At 37.1% G+C, this 21755-nt stretch overlaps 1 protein-coding gene across 1 annotated transcript in view; it reads left to right on the forward strand.

The window, feature by feature from the left end:
- Ppme1 (protein phosphatase methylesterase 1) overlaps positions 1–21755 on the forward strand; it is a 45500-nt gene that overhangs the window by 5980 nt on the left and 17765 nt on the right. The window contains exons 2-5 of the mRNA XM_013014171.1: positions 11997–12090; positions 12581–12673; positions 19239–19296; positions 19680–19731. Of these exons, the coding sequence (XP_012869625.1) occupies positions 11997–12090; positions 12581–12673; positions 19239–19296; positions 19680–19731 (297 nt within the window). The remainder of the gene's footprint in view (positions 1–11996; positions 12091–12580; positions 12674–19238; positions 19297–19679; positions 19732–21755) is intronic.

Consider the following 21755-nt stretch of genomic DNA (forward strand, 5'->3'; position numbering starts at 1 on the left):
AAAAAAAAAAAAAAATAAATGTTTTATAAAACTTGATGTTAAATGTAACTTCATGTTAAATGTATTGTGAGTTTTACCTGGTTAGCCCAGCCTTCTCTGGCTGCTCTTCTCTCTGTCTCTCTCTGTCTCTGTCTCTTTGTCTTTTCTGTGTGGTGTATGGAGTGAGTGTGTGTGCATGCCAGTATTGGGCCTTCAACTCAGGACTTCACACTCTTCTCTGCTTTCTTGCTCACTGAGCTCTACCACTTGAGCCATGCCTCTAGTCCAGCTTTTGCTGGTTAATTGGAAATGAAGTCTCAGATTTTTCTGCCTAGGCTGGCTTCAAACTTCAGTCCTTCAGGTCTCAGCCTTCTGAATATTAGGATTACAGTGTGGGCCTCTAGTGCCAAGCCCACTTTTCTAGGGGTGTGTGTGTGTGTGTGCGTGCCTCTAGTGCCAAGCCCACTTTTCTAGGGGTGTGTGTGTGTGTGTGTGTGTGCCTCTAGTGCCAAGCCCACTTTTCTAGGTGTGTGTGTGTGTGTGTGTGTGTGTGTGTGTGCCTCTAGTGCCAAGCCCACTTTTCTAGGTGTGTGTGTGTGTGTGTAGCACCTGTTATCTATATCCAGGATTGGCAAACTTTTTATAATTTAGGCTTTGCAAGTCTGTTGTAGTTATTCAACTCTGCTGTAGTGTAAAAATGGCCATCGGCAATATATCAGTGAATGAGTGTACCTGTGTTCCAATAACATTTTATTTTGGGGCAGTGAAATTTGGTTACAACCTAATTTTCTTTGTTGTTGTTAACATGTGTGTGCACGCACGCGAGCACGCGTATGCCAGTAGTGGGACTTGAACTCAAATGCCTAATGCTCTTAGTATTTTCTGCTCAAGATTAGCACACTACCATCTGAACTATAAACTCACTTCCAGCTTTTTGCTAATTAGAGATAAGAATCATTCAGATTTATCTTCCCAGGCTGACTTTAAACAGGAATCCTCAGATCTCAGTCACCTGAGCAGCCACAGTCACCTGACTTGTTATTTTTTTTTAATTTGTTGTAGTCCAAAAAAACTTCATACTTTGATTATATAATTTTCACATGCCATTAGACTGGTTTTTTTCCACTAAACTTTTAAAAATGTAAATATCAACCCATGAGCCATACAAAAATTATAGACAATGAGGTGTTTTGTGTAGCTATAAGCTTTGGAGTATCAATTTCATTTCAATGTTAGCTCAGTATTTCTGTAGGAGAAAGAATATAGGTTTATTTTTGACATTTAAATGTAAAATATTCACAATTTGTTTAGAATATTCATGAACAAAAATCCCAAGAAAAAATATATCAAGACCTGATACAATCAACAACATTACTTAATATGTTTTTTAGTTTGTTTTGTTGGTTGTGGGGCTTGAATTCTGGGCCTGGGCGCTTTCCCTATGCTCTTTAGCTCAAGGTGAGTGCTCTACTGCTTGAGCCACAGCACCACTTCTGGTTTTCTAGTGGTTTATTGGAGATAAGAGTCTCAGGAAGTTTCCTACCCGGGCTGGCTTTGAACCGTAATCCTCAGATCTTAGCCTCCTGAATAGCTAGGATTACAGACCTGAGCCACAGGTGCCCGGATATTTAATGTTTTATATTTACATAATAAGACATCATGTTTATAAGAAGATAGGTTTAAGTTCCATAAACTAGGATTCTCTGTCTTGTATATTTGGAACTCTAAGTTGATAAAAAGAATTTACCATGACAAGAGAATAGAAAATGGGATTGGAGTTGGTAGAATGCTAGCCAATGAGTGAAAGCATCAGATACTGACTGAGTTAGAGTCCCGGTGAGAAAATAGGAGAAATGAAAACTTATTAGAACTCAATACAAGAGAGATATAGCAGGCAGCTAGGCAAAGGTGCAGAGTATGCCTAGAAATATTGAGAGTAGATCTTAGGCCTTTGGTTAGATTACCTTTGATTGGCTATCTCCCTTTCAGTGGACTCTAGTGACGGGCCATATTTCAAATTTTGTATATGTGGAAACATCTTGAGAACTCAGTTTTTACATCTTTAATCCATCTGGTCTATTTCATGGGCTTGACTTATTTCTGCGTTCTATCACCAAGGCCTTTAGTATTTCTCTCTCTGCATGTCTTCTTTTTTTTGGGGGGGAGGGGTTGGCCAGGGGGCTTGAACTCTGGGCCTGAGCGCAGTCCCTCAGCTCTTCAGCTCAGCACTCTACCACTTGAGCCACAGCGCCATTTCCAGCTTTGTCTGCTTATGTGTTCTCATAGGTTTTTGTTTTTTGTTAGTCGTGGGGCCTGAACCCTGGGCCTGGATGCTGTCCCTCAGTGCCCACAGCGCCACTTCCAGCTTTTTCCGTTTATGTGGTGCTGAGGAATCAAACCCAGGGCCTCATGCCTGCAAGGCAAGCACTGTACCACTGAGCCACCTTCCCAGCCTCTCTTATAGGTTTTTAGTGGCTTCTTAAAGTGTTTTTTCCCCCCTACATGCTATAGCATACATGCTGAATAGAACTTCCAAGTTTTATCACTGTTTCTGCTGTTACTCTGAATTAAAACAGAAGTTAAGAATCTGTTTCAGGTGCAATAATAGCACCCCATTGATACTAAGGTCTGCATCCTTGAAATTTATAATTTTTTTACATGGCAGGGAGGAGAATTAAGTTTGCTAATTTAACTTACTTTAAAATATTACTGAATTGTCTAGGCAGACCCAGAGTATCTTTGCAAATATCTTTTAAAGAAGAGGGAAACTAGCCAGGCACCGGTGGCGCACACCTGTAATCCTAGCTACTCAGAAGGCTGAGATCTGAAAATCACATTTAAAGCCAGCCCTGGCAGGTATGTTCGTGAGACTCTGATCTCCAATAAACTACCAGAAAACCAGAAGTGGCACTGTGGCTCAAGTGATAGAGCACTTGCCTTGAGCTGAAGAGCTGAGGGACAGCACCCAGGTCCACAGTTCAAGCCCCACTACAAAAAAAAAAGAAGGAGGAGGAGGAAACTGGACGACAGGTCAGAGTCTGAAAGATAATTTGAAACTGCTATATTACTTGCTGTTTTTAAAAATGGGAAGATGAACCTACAAGCCCAGAATACAGGCAGCTAGAGATGGTATTTGATCTCATTCTAGAAGAACTTAAGTACTCATTGCTATTGTTTTGTTACTGCTTGACACAGCTACCAATAATTAAGACAGAAGGAATCATAAACTTAATATGGAAATACAAAACTCCCTGAGTAGCCAAATCATTACCGAGCATGATGAATAATGATCATAATACCTAATTTCAATTTTATTACACAACCATAGTGGAAAAATAACATGGTACTGACACAAAAAATAGATATGTGGACCAATGGAATAGAATAAAGGACCCAGAAAAGAGCACACACAGTTCTAGCCAACTGAGTCTCCACAAAGTTGCCATGAACATACACTGAAAAAAGCATATATTTAACAAATGGTGTTGAGATAACTGGATATCATGTGGAGAAGACTGTAACTAGGTTATTTACTATCTCTCATCATATACAAAAATCAAAGCCAGGCACAATGGCTTACATTTGCAATCCTACATTCCTAGGAGGCCAAAATCAGGACTTTTATGCCCTGGCTTGGCTGGCTTTGAACCTTGATGCTCAATCCTCATATCTCAGCCTTCTAAGTAGCTAGATTAAGTATCTTTGTATCTCAGCCTCCAAAGTAGCCACTGGTGCCTAGCAATATGTGAAATCGTTACAGATTTGTTTCCTTGGGTGTTTTATGCTTTTTTTCATGGTTATTATCCCTGAAATTTTTTATCTCTATAGCTAACAGAAATTGTTACATGACCTGTAATCATACATTTTACCTTGATTTTTTTTCTCACAGTTTTATAATTTTAGTTCTTTCATTTAGGTTGATGATTGACATTGCTTTATGTGTGTGGTATGAAGAAGTTCAGTTTTATAATATAGATATTTAGTTGTTCCAACATCTTTTTTAAAGAAAGATTATGATTCCCCCATTGAATTGTGATTTCTTTTTAAAAATTATTAATGAATCTTAAAAGTTTTTCCTAGATTGTAGAGTCTATTATTCAGTTGTCTATTATTCTGTATGTTAAAATTTTTATGCCTGTACAACAACCTTAATTAATGTAGTTTTGTCATGTCCCATTTTCTGTTACTATAAACCTTATTAAGTTTAAGTAAAGGGACTTACATTTATTAGCCTCAAAGCCACTTAAGAGTAATAATAAATATTTACTTATATACTAAGCTTAGTGTTCTATGCACATCAACTCATTTCATAATGTCAGAAGATAATAATTATTGCTGTGTCAGACTTTGGGAATACATTGGTGAAAAACATGGGAGATGTTCTCATGGATCTCATAGTAGTACCAGATTAGGTGGGATAACTTGGGAATAATAACATTGAAATGTAATACTTTTTATTATATTTATCATTTTTAATGATAGTTGTATAATGAAAAATAGAATAAGCTAATTTGACAGTGATGAGAGGGCTACCTTATTCCTTATAACACACTTTATAAAGTTGATAATATAACCCCATCTTACATGGAAAACTTAACTTGGACAAATTTAGTGACTTGCTTAAGGTCATAGAATTAATAAAGGCATTATGGGGTTGTGAAAATAAGCCTTTAGCTGGTAGTAGATGCAAAGTAATTTTAGGTTTAGAAACTATTAAAAGTAGAGTAACTCATCAGTCATTTTATTTTTCTGCTGGAAGTAGGTTGTTGAGGTCAAAGTTTGGACCATAGGTTCTAAGTTTGACATTTTTAGATGGGTTTCTTGAAGATTGTAGAATAGGATTCAGAATATATGTAACAGGCATTTTTTTTTCAGATTGAAGGGTCATTATTCTCATGACATTTTGAATATGGTTTGTAATCACAGCAAAGATCTGTAAACACATTTGATTCACCTAATTTAGGCCAAAGCCAGATACTCTTCATGTCTGTCATAGTACCACTTCTTCCTCTAATTGCAGGAGAGGGGAGAAAATTATACATTTAACTTTGGAATTCACTTTAATTCTGTCAGTTATGCTCCATCTCTTGAACATGTCTAACATTTATTGTCTTTTAAGAGTTCTTTCTTGCTTTCCTTCCTTTTACATTCCGTTGCCAGTCAACCCTCCTGTACTTTCCTAGTGAGGTTACAATCAGGTCTATCTTGTACTTTCATCATTGATTTTTTAAATATTTTCATCTGTACATTTTATTGGCTGCTCACTTTCTATAGTACAAACCCCTTTGACTTGGGCCACTTCCAAGAAAATTAATGTCTCCCTCGCTTTGTGTCTCCCAACACTTACCTTTTACACACAAAACACAATATATATTGTCTACTTTATTATAGCTAACATCGGGGTTTTTTTTTTCCTGTCTGTTTTTAGTTGTATCAGCTTCTTTTAGCTTTTCAAAGCTGTAGTACTTATTCCTACTTCTTTCCAGCTAGCTATTTGTGTGTTGGTTTTCAATGACTTCTATCAAACTCTATAAGAGGTCTTTATTCGTGCTTTCTAATATTTGCCTGAAATGTTTTCCTTACCCTTCCTTCACCTATTTCCATCAGTCCAAATTCTGTCTATCCTTAAATGTCTTCCTTAGGTGTTACTATTTTTTCTTTGAAACTTCTCTTTATTCCTCACACTGGGAATAATCTTTCTTCTTCTTTGAACATTTACTATACTTCAGCTATTTAACTCTTAAAAATTTTTATTGTTATTATGAAGTACAGAGGGGTTACATTTATATAACTATTTAACTCTTTATATACTGTGTTAGATATTTATGTAATTAGTATTAGTCTCTTGAGGACAGAAGCATTTATCTCTAGTTTTACAACTATCCCAGTATCCCTCATCACCACACCTCAGATGCAGGTGGTCTTATACATATTATGAATTCTTGGTAAATATTTATTGAATGAACAAATTCTTAATTTAAAAATATAATTTAGGGCTGGAAAGTTGGCTCAGTGATAGAGTGCTTGCTTTGCAAGCATGAGGCCCTGGGTTCGATTCCTCAGCACCACATAAGCAGAAAAAAGCTGGAAGTGGTGCTGTGGCTCAAGTGGTAGGTCACTAGCCTTGAGCTGAAGAGCTGAGGGAAAGCACTCAGGCCCATAGTTCAGTCCCCATGCCTGACACACACACACTACATATGTGTGTGTGTGTGTGTGTGTGTGTGTGTGTATACACATATATATACATATATATGTGTGTGTATATGTATATATATATATATATATTGTGTTTTGGAAGTTTTCTCATTACTTTTAAAATTCTTTCATTATGATCTCATGGAGAAAAAGTCAGTAATTTATTTTAAAATTTTTAACTAAAAAAGGCCTACATAGACAGTAATGACAATAAAGTAGCTACACATAAAATAAGAATCTAAAATTATTTTTGAAAGAACATTTCAAAAACACAAGGTATTCTAACTACAATACAAAGATAATGTAAAATTTTTGCTATCTGCCTAATACTAGTTGCAAACTCAAAAGAAGATTACAGGCTCATGCCTGTAATCCTAGTGATTCAGGAGGTTGAGATGTGAAGGTATGGTTCAAAGCAAGCTGAGTAGAAAAATCCATGAGACTTATCTCCTATTAACTAGCAAAAAGACAGATGTTGTGTTCACTCTGGCAGCACATATCCTAAAATTGGAACAATACAGAGAAGATTAACATGGCCCCTGCGCAAGGACGACACGCAAATTCATGAAGCGTTCCATATTTTTAGATTATTTCTTTGTTGCTTTGTATGTCCCTCCCCCACAGTATAACCCCTGTTTTTTTTTATTTTTATTTTTTGGGTCCGGTCATGGGGCCTGAACTCTGGGCCTGGGCACTGTCCCTCAGCTCTTCAGCTCAAGGCTAGCGCTCTACCACTTGAGCCACAGAGCCACTTCCAGCTTTTTTCTTTTTGCTTATGTGGTGCTGAGGAATCGAACCCAGGGCCTCGAGCATGCAAGGCAAGTGCTCTACCACTGAGCCACCTTCCCAGCCCAACCCCTGCTTTCACTGTATTTGATGTCAGTATAATTTGTGGAGGGGAAGGGAAAAAGCAAATTGTTTAAATAGGGATAAAGATGGACCCATTGCAACAATGAGATGTACAAGTCGTTATGTCGAAAATGAACTTTACAACTTTGGTGGGGGCGGGAGGAGGATTGGGGGAGGGGGGGAAGATGGGAAGGGGAAACAAAGGAGGAGGCTACACAGCTTGATAAGAAATGTACTCATTATCTTGCCCATGTAATTGTAACCCCTCTGTATAGTATTTCCACAACAAAAAATAAGATATAAAAGGGGTGAAATTGATCAAGATACCATATATTCATAAACTGCTTTGTGAAATGGCAACTACCTAAGGATGGTAATTTAGAAAATTTAGAAAAAGAATAAAGGGCTGGGAAGGTGGTTCAGTGGTAGAGCGCTTGCCTTGCATGCATGAGCCTCTGGGTTCGATTCCTCAGCACCACATAAGCAGGAAAAAAAAAGCCGGAAGTGGCTCTGTGGCTCAAGTGGTAGAGCGCTAGCCTTGAGCTGGAGAGATGAGGGACAGTGGCCAGGCCCAGAGTTCAGGCCCCTCGACCAGACCCCCCCCCAAAAAAAAAGAATAAAATATTTACACACAGGCAAAACAAAAACAAGTGGAAGGGGCTGGGAAGGTGGCTCAGTAGTAGAGCACTTGCCTTGCATGCATGAGGCCATGGGTTCGATTCCTCAGTACCACATAAGCAAAAAGAAAGAAAAAGCCCAAAGTAGCGCTGTGACTCAAGTGGTAGAGCACTAGCCTTGATCTGAAGAGCTGAGGGACAGCACCCAGGCCCAGAGTTCAGGCTCCTCGACCAGACCCCCCAAAAAAACACAAAGAAAAACAAGTGGAAGTGCTCAAATGGTAGACTATCAGTCTTGGGTGAAAAAGGCAAGCGAGAGTATGAGGCCCTGAATTTAAGTTCCCCAATACAGGCACCCAAAAAAAAGGAAAAAAAGAAAAAGAAAAAAAAATAGACTTAAAGGTACACTGGAAAAATCTCTAGGTAGAAAGAAACATCCTCTGGTGTTAGAAAAATATTTATTGCTTTTCCTAAACATAAATTGTCCTTATGTGAAATCTTAACTTGATTCTAGTTATGCATATTTGATTTCAATTTGTCTTTCCGATGTGAATATATATAAAAATTGCATGTAATTCTAAATATGAGAATAAAAATTATAAGCTAAAAATATTTATTATTTAAGCAAGTAGTAATTACTTATTTTATTGATGTAAGTTAGTCCCTGGAGCACTTTTATTTTTAAAACTGAAAAAAAAAGGAAAGTTAAGGAATGAAAGATACTGTTTTAGGAAGTTTCTGTTTATATAAAGCAATTTTTCTTTAGGAGAATTTCGATGGCATTAGCAAAGCTAGCTTGATTGATTGATTGATTGATTGTTGGTTGTGAGGCTTGAACTCAGGGCCTGGGCATTGTCCCCAAGCTTCTTTGTGCACAAAGGCTACTGCTTTACCACTTGAGTCACAACACAGCACCACTTCTGGTTTTTTGAGTGTTTATTAGAGATAATAGTCTCACCGGGACTTTTTTGCCTGGCTGGCTTCAAACCATAATCCTTAGATCTCAGCTTCCTGGTACCTAGGGTTACGGATGTGAGCCACTGGCGCCTGGTGCTAGCTATATTTAAACTTTGCAAAAGAAGCCTCTGAGATGTGCATTAAAATCTTACCGCTTTTCATAAACGTAATGCAGAGTGAGAGAGAGAAGAAAAAAATAATGCAGCATTAGGGTAGAGAGCAGAGGCTTTGGAGAGTAATGGAACTGGATTTGAATCCTATCACTGCTACCTAGGAGTTGTGTGATCTTGGAGAAGTTGCTTGATATCTCTAATTTTCATCTGTAAAATAGGATAAAAATAGTTCAGTTTGTAAAGTATTATGCATGGTGACTCACTATTATGCACTGTAAATATTATGTACTATTGCTGTAGTGATATCCTTGGTCCAGATGTAAAAAAATTCATACTGTATTCTTGAAATTTTTTGTAGGTTTTTAATTTAATTTTATTTTTTTGGTCATAGGGCTTGAACTCTGGGCCTGAGTGCTGTCCCTCAGCTCTTCAGCTCAAGGCTAGCACTCTACCACTTGAGCTATAGTGCCACTTCCGGTTTTCTGTGGTTTATTGGAGATAAGAGTTTCACGGACTTTCCTGCCTGGGCTGGCTTTGAACCATGATCCTCAGATCTCAGCCTCCTGAGTAGCTAGGATTACAGGCGTGAGCCACCAGCGCCCAGCTTTTTTGTAGTATTATTGACATGCCATGTTATGGTTGTTTTACTTGAGTTATAGTATGCATGAGTGTATTGGTAAGTGACTAATAAGAAGAATTAGAAGTACTGCTTCTAATGTTCCCATAAGAGTTCATATACAACCAAAAAACAAAATGGAAAAACTGGTCCAAGCTAAAATTGCAATTTACTTCCACAGAGGCACCACTATCAGAAGGTAGGATTATCCAGTTATTAAGCAGTTACCAAATGTCAGAAATATTAAATTCTTTGAAGGGCTTATTATTTAGTTACTGAAGTTTAAGGCAAAAATAATTTGATTAATCAAATCCATACTGTTAATTGTGAGAGCATATAGGGCACTGTACAGATATGATAGGAACTTTAAAGAATTTGAAATCCTTTCTCATTCTAAATCATGTACTAACCTCTGCATTCCTAGCACTTGTTGCTCAACTTGGGAAACTAAGAATTCTCAGATGTACTCTAATCAACTTAAATCCAATTGTAGGAGTGAGAACCAAGTGTCAACATTTTTTAAAGTTCCCGAAGTGGTTTCCTTGTTATAAAGATTGATCTGAATCAATGCCTGGAACAGAGTAGGTGTTCAATACTGTTCAATGCATCACTGTTGACAAATTATATCTCTTGACTACTCAGCTTCTCCTTTGTAATGCTTTTCAGTATTATAGACACCAAGAATGCTTCTACAGTTTAAAGTATCATTGTCTTATACTTTCTATTCAGACTCATGACATATACAGGAAGATGTCTGACAAAAAGTATTGTGCTACTGATCAAGTTCTGAATTCCTTATATTTCTGGGAATAGTATTATGGAAATAGGGGAAGGCTCAGGATTCCTCTCCTGAGTCTCATCCAAGGATAAAGAATAGTTTGCAAATATGTAACCTATTCACTATTTTTGCTTTTAAATGTATGCTGTTTATGATTTTTTTTTTCAATCCTGGGGCTTAAACTCTGGCCCTGGGCTCTGTTCCTGAGCTTATTTTGCTCAAGGCTAGCCCTCTACCACTTGAGCCACAGCATTACTTCTGGCTTTTTCTGAGTAGTTTTTGGGTCTCATGGACTTCCCTGCTGGGGCTGAGTTCAGACAGTGATCCTCAGATATCAGCCTCCCGAGTAGCTAGGATGACAGGTATGAACCACCAATGCCTTGACTTTATGATCATTTTTAAAAAGTAGATATTAAAAAGAAATGTACATTGAAATATATTTCTTATTTTTGTCATGATTCCTGTTTCACAGGTAAAATCAATTTTATGCTAATATCCTTCCAGAAATAGTGAAATATCTAAAAAGTTATATTCATATATCCCACATATTTTTTTCTGGTACTAGGGCTTAACTCAGGGTTCTGAGTTCTCACCTTGATTTTTCACTCATAGATGACATTCAGCTCCAATTTTTTTTCTGGATAATTGGAGATAAGAGTCTCAAGAATGTGTCTGCCTGGACCAGCTTCAAACTGTAATTCTCAGATCTCAGCCTCCTGATTGGGTCAGAGTATAGGAATGAGCCACCAGCATCTGGTGTACCCACTTTTAAATACAAGTGGTAGTGTGTATATCATGCTTGTCTTTTTACTTAACAGTGTATCTTGTAGTGATGCGTCCACATATAAAGAACTTCTCTTTTTTTATAATTAAGCATTTCTGTGTACTACAACTTAATCAGTCCTCATGAATATTTAGGTTCCCATTTCCTACTACTATGCATCAAATGCTATATTGGATAGATAAATTATTTCATTTTTTTGTTGTTGTTGGTGGTGGTGGTGGTCGTCGTCGTGGGGCTTGAACTCTGGGCCTGGGTGCTGTCCCTGAGCTCTTCAGCTCAAGGCCAGTGCTCTACCACTCTAGCCACAATGCCACTTCTGGTTTTCTGGTGATTAATTAGAGATAAGAATTTCATGGATGGGGGGAGGGGGGAAGGAGAAGGATTGGGATGGGGGGGAGGGGGGAGGATGGGAAGGGTAAACAAAGGAGGGGGCTGCAATGCTTAGTAAGAAATGTACGCATTATCCTGCCCATGCGATTGTAACCCCTCTGTACAGTATGTTCACAAATAAAATAAAATTAAAAAAAAAAGAATTTCATGGATGTTCCTGGCTTTGAACCTCGATCCTCAGATCTCAGTCTCCTGAGTAGATAGGATTACAGGCGTGAGCCACCAGTGCTCAGCATTTCACTTCTATATGAGCAGATCTTCAAACTAACCTCAAAATATTGAGGTTAGTTTGACTTCTGTGGTTGTACATTGACATTTTGGGAAATGATAAGCATAAAATGGTATCAGATTGAAAATATAAGGGAAGAATAGTGACCAAAAGTTGTAGGAAGGATGCTATTAGGATAGAAATTAGCCTATAGTCAAGATCAAGGAGAAAGAACTAGATGATTTTATTAGGTACATATACACAAAATTTGTGATTAAAGTCTACTAATGAATCCTAAGATTTTATAAAATCCTAAAACTTTTATTCTTAAATCTATAGTTGAACTTATAAACACATTTTAGTATGATGCTTTGTAATATGAACCCTTACTATCTTTGAGAGAAAATACTCTTGCTATTTTCATCTCAGATTTCACATTTATTTGTTCTCATGCATAGCTATTTTTTACTTGAAATGTGTGTGTATCTCATTCTCTCTTTTTTCCCTTAGCCCTGGAAGAAAACGGGACTTTTCCCCTGTTTCTTGGAGTCAGTACTTTGAATCCATGGAAGATGTGGAAGTAGAGAATGAAACTGGAAAGGATATATCCTCTATAAAGTAGTTTATTCATTAGTAAGCTTATGGTATTGTTGTATAAGACGTGTAGCTGTTTATTTCATTTTATTCCCCACCTATTCTTTGTACAGCATAGAATGTTATCTTTAAGTCTATGCTATTATCTTTCTTGGCTATAATTATTTAATGAATAAGGAAGGGAATGAAATTCCTGAAAATGATATACTTCATAGGGGTTAGAGGAAGTTTCAGGAGTCAAGTTTGTTGTGCTGATTTCATTTTTCCAAACCAAGGATTATCTCTTCATTAGAGAAATGGGAAGAATTATTTTTAATTGAAAAAAATAATCATACTGGTTCCAGACTTAAAGAAAGTTAATATCTCAGAAACATCAATTTAAGTTTCCTTTACAGTTTTACATGTAGCTTGTTGCTGCCTAGATTTTGTAGTCAGTATTGATATATTAATGTTTAAAACCTCAGTTAGAACACAAATATGTTATCTTTAACTGTTCATACACTTTTCGAGTTTACAAGAGTGGTACCGAGGGGCCGGTCCTGCTTCTATTGCATGGAGGAGGCCATTCTGCCCTTTCCTGGGCTGTATTCACAGTAAGTTACTAATAGTAGAAGTTGATGTTAGTACAATTGTTGTTTTCTTCTGGGTAAGTTCCCATACTCTGTGTGTGTGTGTGTGTGTGTGTGTGTGTGTGTATGTATGTCTGTGTGTGTGTGTGTCTGTGTGTGTGTGTCTGTGTGTGTGTGTGTCTGTGTGTGTGTCTGTGTCTGCGTCTGTGTGTGTGTGTGAAATAGACATTTTATTTAGAAAAGTCAATTTGTCTCCTTCAAAGTCTACATGGTACTCTGCACATTTAAAGGTCTTACAAATATTAGAAAAATGTTTCCTTTTTTTGTGTGTGCTGGTCCTGGGGTTTGAACTCGGCCTGGGCACTATTCCTGAGCTTCTTCAGCTCAAGACTAGCACTCTACTATTTGAGCCACAGTGTTACTTCTGGCCTTTTCTGAGTAGTTTATTGGAGATAAGAATTTCATGGACTTTCTTGCCCTGGCTGGCTTTGAACTACAATCTTCAGATCTCAACCTCCTGATTTACTTAATATTAATAGGCATGAGCCACCAGGGCCCAGCTCCTGAGCTTCTTTTTGCTCAAGGCTAAAACTATACTATTTGAGCCACAGTGCCACTTCCTGCTTTTTCTAAGAAGTTTATCAAGGATAAGAATCTCTTGGACTTTCCTGCCTGGGCTGGCTTTGAACTATGATCCTCAGATGCCTCCTGAGTAGCTAGGATTGCAGGCTAGGATTACTAGCCAATAGTTTTTTTTTTTAAGTGATTATATACTTTTTTTGGGGGGGGGGCATTTGTGAGCTACTAGGAAGTAAATGATATCTGCTCTGTGGTAGAGAATATGGGTCTATATTAATATTGCCAGTTATAGATCTGTGTGGTGGGACAGATTATGTGCAAGAAGATACTAGCAACAACTAAAATGAAATCAAATAACTTGTTGTATGTGTCAAACATACATACTCCCTCTGTTGATCATTGTGGGGCCTGAAGGACTGAGCAAAATAGGACCGAGCAAATAAAGTGGGAGCAAATAGGAATGAAAAACTAGATAGCCAAGTGGCCCTTAAGGTAATCACTTTCTTAGTTGCTGGCAGCAATCTTTATACATAAAGGCACCTTTTTATCTATTCAATTTAGACCTTTAATTCCTTGAGCAAAGGAGTAATGTCTTATTCTTTCTTGTTTGCCATATGCCTGGAATAATTCTTGACCCATAAATACTTAGACAACAGTTAATAAATAATTTGGCCCAGGGCTGGATCCCTAGGACCATTAAAAAAATAACCTTTGTTTACTGTTTCCTTCTCTTATTATAAGATAAACCATATGATTTGTCCATAAGTACCAGACTGTCTCATGTCTCTAGACAAGTATTATCCAGTAGAAATATAATGGAATTTTACATTTTTGTTAGATATATAATAGGTTTTAAAAGAGGGCAACTATTTGAATAGTGTATTTGACTCTTTATATCCAAAATACCTTTTCAGTTATTATCTACAGCTATTAGTCTGTAGTTTTTGTTTTGTTTTGTTTTTGCTAATAACAAAGTACACTGACTGGAGGATTTTTTTTTTTTTTTTGTCAGTCATGGGGCCTGAACTCTGGGCCTAGGTGCTGTCCCTCAGCTCTTCAGCTGTAGACTAGAGCTCTATCACTTGAGCCTCAGCCCCACTTCCGGCTTTTTCTGCTTATGTGGTGCTGAGGAATCGAATGCAGGGCCTCATGCATACAAGGCAAGCACTCTACCACTGAGCCACCTTCCCAGCCCCTTGAGGATTTTTTTTAATGCTTATTTTATCTATACTTATGCAAGGTAGAGGGGCCACATCTATTGATGGCATTCTTGCTTGTGGAGTCCTAAGACAGCAGAGGGCCATGAGACAAGGAGTATGCATATGTCTAGTATGTGACTGATCTCTCTCCCTCTTGTAAAGCCACCAGGAGTGCTGGGCAGAATAGTGCCCATCTGTAACACATGGAGGAAGTCTGAAGCAGGAGGCCAACCTGGGCTTATGTATGAAGGTGTTTCTTCCTTCCTCTTTTTCTTCCTTCCTATTGGGGTCTGAACCCAAGACTTTGCACTCACTTGGCTGGTACTCTCCTACTTCAGCCGTGCCTCCAGCCTGACTTTTTGCTGGTTATTTTGGAGTTGGAGTTTCACAGACTTTTTTGGCCCAGCTGGTTTAGAACTGTGATCCTCCAGACTTTTTCCTCCCTGGGTATTCGGCAGGCATGAGTCACTTGTGCTAGCATGACTGTTGACTTACATTTCTTCCATTCAATTCAGTCAGTTTGGGAAATTCTATTGAACATACTCTTTATGTTCCAAACTTTGTTTTGTGTTAGTAAGGATCAAAAAATGAGTTTGCTCTCTAATACAATCATTTGGTTATCAAATATTTGGTAAACCCCTACTGTGAACCAAGCATCTTATTCAATGTTCCTGTATGAATCTAGCTAACCTGATTAAGATCCCAATTGAAATTCTCATGAGATTTGATCAACAAACTGAAATTCACACAGAATAAATAGTAAGAACCAAGGCGCGGTTGGCTCATGCCTATAATCCTAGCTACTCAGGAGGCTGAGATCTAAGGATCGTGTTTCAACGCAGCCTGGGCAGGAAAATCCATGAGACACCTATCTCCAGTAAATGACCAGAAAATTGGAAGTAGCGCTGTGGTTCAAGTGGTAGAGTGCTTGCCTTAAGCTAAAGAGCTGAGGGACACGCTCAGGCCCAGAGTTCAAGCCCCATGACCAACCAAAAAAAAAAACAGAACCAAGATAATTTTGGAAAAGATCAGGTAATGTGTTTCTTACCCTCTCACATGCCAAAACATACTCTAAAATTGTATCTCTTAGTATGGTATTGAGAGGGAAAAATATTGTCTATGCATTAAAAGGAACTTAATATATTTGATGAAAATATGGATGAAAGGGCTGGATCTTTAAAATATGCCATTAGACCATTATATATCATGGGACAGATTTTTTTTTTGGGGGGAGGTCCGGTCATGGGGCCTGAACTCTGGGTCTGGGTGCTGTCCCTCAGCTCTTCAGCTCAAGGCTAGTGCTCTACCACTTGAGCCATAGCGCCACTTCCGGCTTTTTTTTTTCTGCTTATGTGGTGCTGAGGAATCAAACCCAGCGGGGCCTCATGCATGCAAGGTAAGTGCTCTACCACCTTCCCAGCCCCATGGGACAGATCTTAAATTTGGCCAAAAGAAGTACAAGCCAAAGCTGGGCATAGTGACTATACCTCCTAACACTTAGGAGACTAAGGTGAAAATGGCCTTGGCTACACAGAAAGATAATGTCTCAATAGAAAAAAAGAAAAGAAAAGAAAAACATAAAAAACAAAACAACTCACAAAAGCAATAAAGGAAAGATTGGAGCCGGGAGCTGGTGGCTCACACCTGTAATCCTTGCTACTCAGGAGGCTGAGATCTGAAGATCACGGTTCAAAGCCAACCGGGGCAAGAAAGTCCATGACACTTTATCTCCAATTAACTACCAGAAAACCAGAAGTGGTGCTATGGCTCAAGTGGTAGAGCGCTAGCCTTGAGCAAAAGCGCTGAGGGACAGCACCCAGGCCCAGAGTTCAAGATCCACGAATGACCAGGAAAAAAAAAAAAAAAAGATTAGTTAATTTGACTTTACCAAAATTTAAAACTTCCATTAAAATACAAGCTGTATATTAGGCAAAAAGTAAACATACTCTATGTATTATAAACAACAGGCTTAATATTTTCATTACTTAAAAAAAACCTACAAAGAAAAAAGTAGAAAAATTGGCAAGAAAATGAAATATCAGTTCACAAAAGAGTAAATTTTAAAAAATACCTATTTCATTTATCAAGTTGGTCTAAATTAAGTTAAAGGTTATATATGTTTGTGAGGATACTTCTCTACATCTTCACCAATACTTGGTTCACTCTGGAGTCTGTTTTGTCAACTGTGGAAATGTTTTGTTACATTCCTAGCCTTCTTTTCAAGGAGATAGTTTGAGATTATCTGAGAAAATCTAACGAGATTTTAAAATGATCCAGAATCATATTATTTTATATATTTTGAGACAGTATCTTATGTGAACTTTCAATCCTCCTGCTTCAGCTTTCCAAGTGTTGGGATTAAAAGCATACACTAACATGTCTAGCTCTATCCAGATCTTTTTTCCAAACTTGTCTCCAATTCTTATACCTTACAATGGCCTGGGGGAACTCCAATATGAATAATCTTTGGCCGCTTTCCTCATTTACTTAAATCTTTTTTTTTTTTTTGTCAGTTGTTGGGCTTGAACTCAGGGCCTGGGCGCTGTCCCTCAGTTCTTCAGCTCAAAGCTAGTGCTCTACCACTTGAGCCACAGCGCCACTTCCAGGTTTTTCTGTTTATATGGTGCTGAGGAATTGAACCCAGGGCCTCATGCATACAAGGCAAGCACTCTACCACTGAGCCACCTTCCCATCCTAAATCAGAATTTCCAATAAGTTTATGCCTTTGCATTTCCAAAAGCCCATTATTAGGTGATTCTGATAGGCAAGTTGGGTTGGAAAACTTAGAGCCTGGGAACTAACTTGCATTTAATTTTTATCTCTGCCATTTATTAGCTCTTTGGACATAGCCAGATTATGAAATCTCTCTGTAAAATGATGAAAATATGTCTAAATTTTAAAGAGTTGTGAAGAGAAAATGCATTTGAAATACTTTGATTGTTATCTGGCTGACATATAGAAAGATATAGTAAAAATTAGCTATTAACTACTAATGTTACCAGTTTTGCTTTCACCACAAATTCCAGCAAGAAAACGATTAAATCAGTCGGTCTTAAATTGCTGCTTTTACTTATTCCTTAAGCAACAAAACTGTACTGTTTGAGACAAAATCTGAAGTAGCTACCATAGACATGTTTTGACACTTTTCCATTAGCACATGACACTCTGTAGATTTAGTTTGCTCATTTTTCCCCCTCATCTTCCTTTGGAGAGCAAGGCTATTGCCTACCGTTTTACTACTATAACCCCATCACTTAATTGGTACCAGATTTTTAGTTGTCATTTAGAAAGATTTATTTAAATTAATGAAAAAAATATTTTCAATTTTATCACTATTTTCTGATAGGTATATGTAATTACAAATCATTGTTTTCAAGGTAAAGGTTAAAATTGACAATTAGCTTAGTGTATTTTGTTTTATAAGCTTAGTTCTAATTTTTTCTAGTGTGGTATAATCAAGGAAGTTTTACTCAATTTTGCCCTTTTATGTCTAAAATATGGATTTGATTTGATATATAAGGTTTAATCACTACAACAATAACAAATAGTTTCAATCGATTGTTGCCTTTTAAAGATATTAATTGGAGTAACAAAATTAGAAAGATTTGATTTGGTATATGACTTTTAAATGTAACTTAGGAAAGTGGAGGTATGGCTCAAGTGATAGACAACCACCATCCTAGAGTAAAAAAATGTCACGTAAGAGTAGGAGATCTTGAGTTGAATCCCTGGTACCAGCACCAGACAAACACATGTAACAAGAATTTAGTTTGTTTTGTGCTATGTGTTGATTGTTAAATTGGTAATATATAACAAGGTAATATTATTTGATTCTAGTTGTTTTTTATTACTAACTTAGTGACCCTGAACAAATAATTTTCTTTCTTTTAGTCTTAGATTCCTCATTTTAAAAATGTGAGGGTTAGACTAGACAGTTCTCTCCCCCTCCCTCCCATTCCCCTTTTCTCTCTCTTTTGTGCAAGTCCTGGAGCTTGAACTCAGTGCCTGGGCACTATCCATCCCTAAGCTTTTTTTGCTCAAGGCTGATGCTCTTCCTGAGACACAGTTCAACTTCTGGCCTTTTGTGGTTAATTAGAGATAAGAGTCTCATGGACTTTGTTGCCTAGGCTGGTGATCCTTAGATTTCAGCCTCCTGAGTTGTTAGGATTACAGGTATTAGTCAACTCTAGACAGTTCTCTTATTTCATTCTTAAATGATACTGTTAAAATTTTCTAATACTAATTTTATATTATTTCTTGAAAACCTAGTTCACTTTAAGAACAAGACTATAGTTTCTTTAAACCTAAAATTGTACCTTTCCCATGGTACCGTTCCTTTTTTGGTATACTTTTATTTAACTATGGTCCCAAATTGTATATACTACTGACTGTATCTATCCTAGGGGAATTGGTAGTTTGCATAGTTTGTACTGATATTTAGGGTATATGTTCAGGATAATGATGTCCTGGGCCAAAATATAAACCGACTCATAGAGGAGTAGGGTAAGGATATCTAAGGGATATGAATTAAAACCAGATGCAATAGCCTGAGGGTGATATATAGTGCTTATACTATATTTCAGGAATGGCTAGGAAGTTAGGTTTAAAGATGGATTTAAGTGGAAAAGGCCTATTTTGAATTTGGGTCTGACCACAATATGTACCAAAAAAGCAGAGAATCATTGTCCTTTTATTTTACTTAGCAGACTTTTCTTTTGATGCTTTGAATTCTAATAGCTGCTCATTCAACAAATTATTGGTAATTGGCAAAATTTTCTATCCCACATGTATCTTCTTTTTCCCCCCTCTAGGCGGCAATCATTAGTAGAGTTCAGTGTAGGATTGTGGCTTTGGATCTGCGGGGGCATGGTGAGTAAAGTTTTTTTTTTGTTTTGTGGTATTGGAGATGTGAGTAAAGTTCTTAATTAGCCATTGACTTAGTGGTGTAGTCACCAAGCTCCTTTGAATAAACCTAAGTATAAATTTCAGTGAAGACATAAAGTAACCCAGTGTCCTCCATTTGGATATATTTGGAGAAGTCTCAGCTTCTAGGAAAGTTACTTATAATTATCCTCTTTGGAGTGACTAACCACCAAGACTTGTCTGAAATATGAAAGATCCTTGCTAAATTTGTCATATAAAATTATGAAGTCCCATTTTATCATCTAAGGGTGAAATGTTTAAAGGAGAATACTGTTGCTTTTTTAATTCTTATCCATGGGAATTTTATTCCTAAAATACTTTCTTTTCAGGTGAAACAAAAGTCAAGAATTCTGAAGACCTATCTGCAGAAACAATGGCAAAGTAAGGAACAAAATATTGCTTATAGATTGCCTGCCTTTCATTGCTAGTATAAATAGTAGTGTAACTGGTGAGGTTGTTGGACAAATTAACACAGAAAGTTATATTTCTATTCTCTGTTTAATTTATCTTCCTATTTAATCTCTAAATAAACCTTCATCTTCAGTATATCCAAAATGGTGGTCGTCACATAAAGCACTTGAAAATCTGGTGTAGAGCTTTTGAAAATTTTTCATCTGTTGGTAAAGTTAAATAGAATCTGGAGATCTGGGCTGGGAAGGTGGCTCAGTGGTAGAGCGCTTGCTTTGCATGCATGAGGCCCTGGGTTGGATTCTTCAGCACCACATAAGCAAAAAGAAAAAAGCCAGAAGTGGAGCTGTGGCTCCAGTGGTAGAACGCTAGCCTTGAGCTGAAGAGCTGAGGGACAGCGCCCAGGCCCAGAGTTCAGGCCCCACGACCCGACCTTAAAAAAAAAAAAAAGAATCTGGATATCTTTCATGAACTTTTAATTAGAAAAGTAGTGCGAGAGTATGTTTAGGGAGTGTACTTTCTCTTTCCAGTATCATTAGAAAGGTGAGAACAAGACACTTATAAATAATTATATCCTAGCTTTCAAAGTAAAAGATAAATATAGCATTATATAGTGGCTCTCACTCCTGTTGTATAATCAGAATCATCTGAGGCGTTATTGAAAATGTAGATTCTTTGTCCCTACACTAGATCTGCTGAATTAGTTCTTTTAGCAGTGGGATCTGCTCATCTATTGTTGGTGGAATGTGAATTAGTATAACCATTATGGAAGGCAGTTTGGAGATTTCCCAGAAACTAAAAATAGAACTACCCTATGTTCTAGCAGTACTACTCTTGGGCATTTATCCAAAAGATTGCAAGTTAAGGTATAATAAAGACACTTGTATACCCATGTTTATTGCTATAGTATGCACCTTAGCCAAGATATGAGAACAGCTCAGATGTCCTACAATAGATGAGTTGATCAAGAAAATATATATCTTATTATATATATATATATATGATATATTAGATATATACTTAACATATAATATAATGCTACAATATTAAATCATCATAATAAATTATGTATACACATATTATACTGTATAATTATACTATGTGTTATCATATGAATCTAATAATATATATAATTATATATTATGATGCGTACAAACAAATATATGTGTACATACATATACATGGAGTTTTATTCATTCATCAAGAAGAATAATATATCATTTGCAGGGAAATGGATAGACCTGGGGCTTGAAAAAAAAATCATAGTACATAATAGGTACTTATTCAATTTTATGCTACTATAATTGAAAAACAGACTGGGCAATTTATAAAAACATGTTTATTTAGCTCATAGTTCTGGTGCCTGGCAAATTTAAGAATTGTGGCTCTCTCTCTCCACTTCTCTTCAATCTACTATTAGAATGCCTAGCTACAGCAATAAGACAAGATGCAAACGTAAAGGGGATCCAAATAGGGAAAGAAGAAGTAAAACTCTCCCTCTTTGCAGGTGACCTGATCTTGTATTTAAAGAATCCCATAGACTCCACTCCCAAATTACTCAAGCTGAGTCAAAACTTTGGCAAAGTAGCAGGGTATAAAATTAACCCTCAAAAATCAATGGCTTTTCTGTATGCCAACAATGAGAAAAGTGTGGCTGAAATTAGAAAAGCAACTCCATTCGTAATAGCCCCACAAAAAATAAAATACGTAAGAATTAACTTAACCAAAGAAGTGAAGGACCTCTATGATGAAAACTTTAAAAACTTGAAAAAGGAAATCAAAATAGCACTTAGAAAGTGGCAAAAACTCCCATGCTCCTGGATTGGAAAGATCAACATCGTGAAAATGGCAATACTTCCCAAGGCTATCTACAAGTTCAATGCGATACCTATCAAAATTCCAACCTCATTCTTCAAGGAAATATAAGAGGCAATCCAAAAATTCATATGGAAAAATAAAAGACTCCAAATAGCAAAAATGATCCTCAACAGAAAGAA

This window comes from Dipodomys ordii, unplaced genomic scaffold (genome assembly GCF_000151885.1).
Source record: "Dipodomys ordii isolate 6190 unplaced genomic scaffold, Dord_2.0 Scaffold22, whole genome shotgun sequence".
Taxonomy (NCBI): Eukaryota; Metazoa; Chordata; class Mammalia; order Rodentia; family Heteromyidae; genus Dipodomys; species Dipodomys ordii.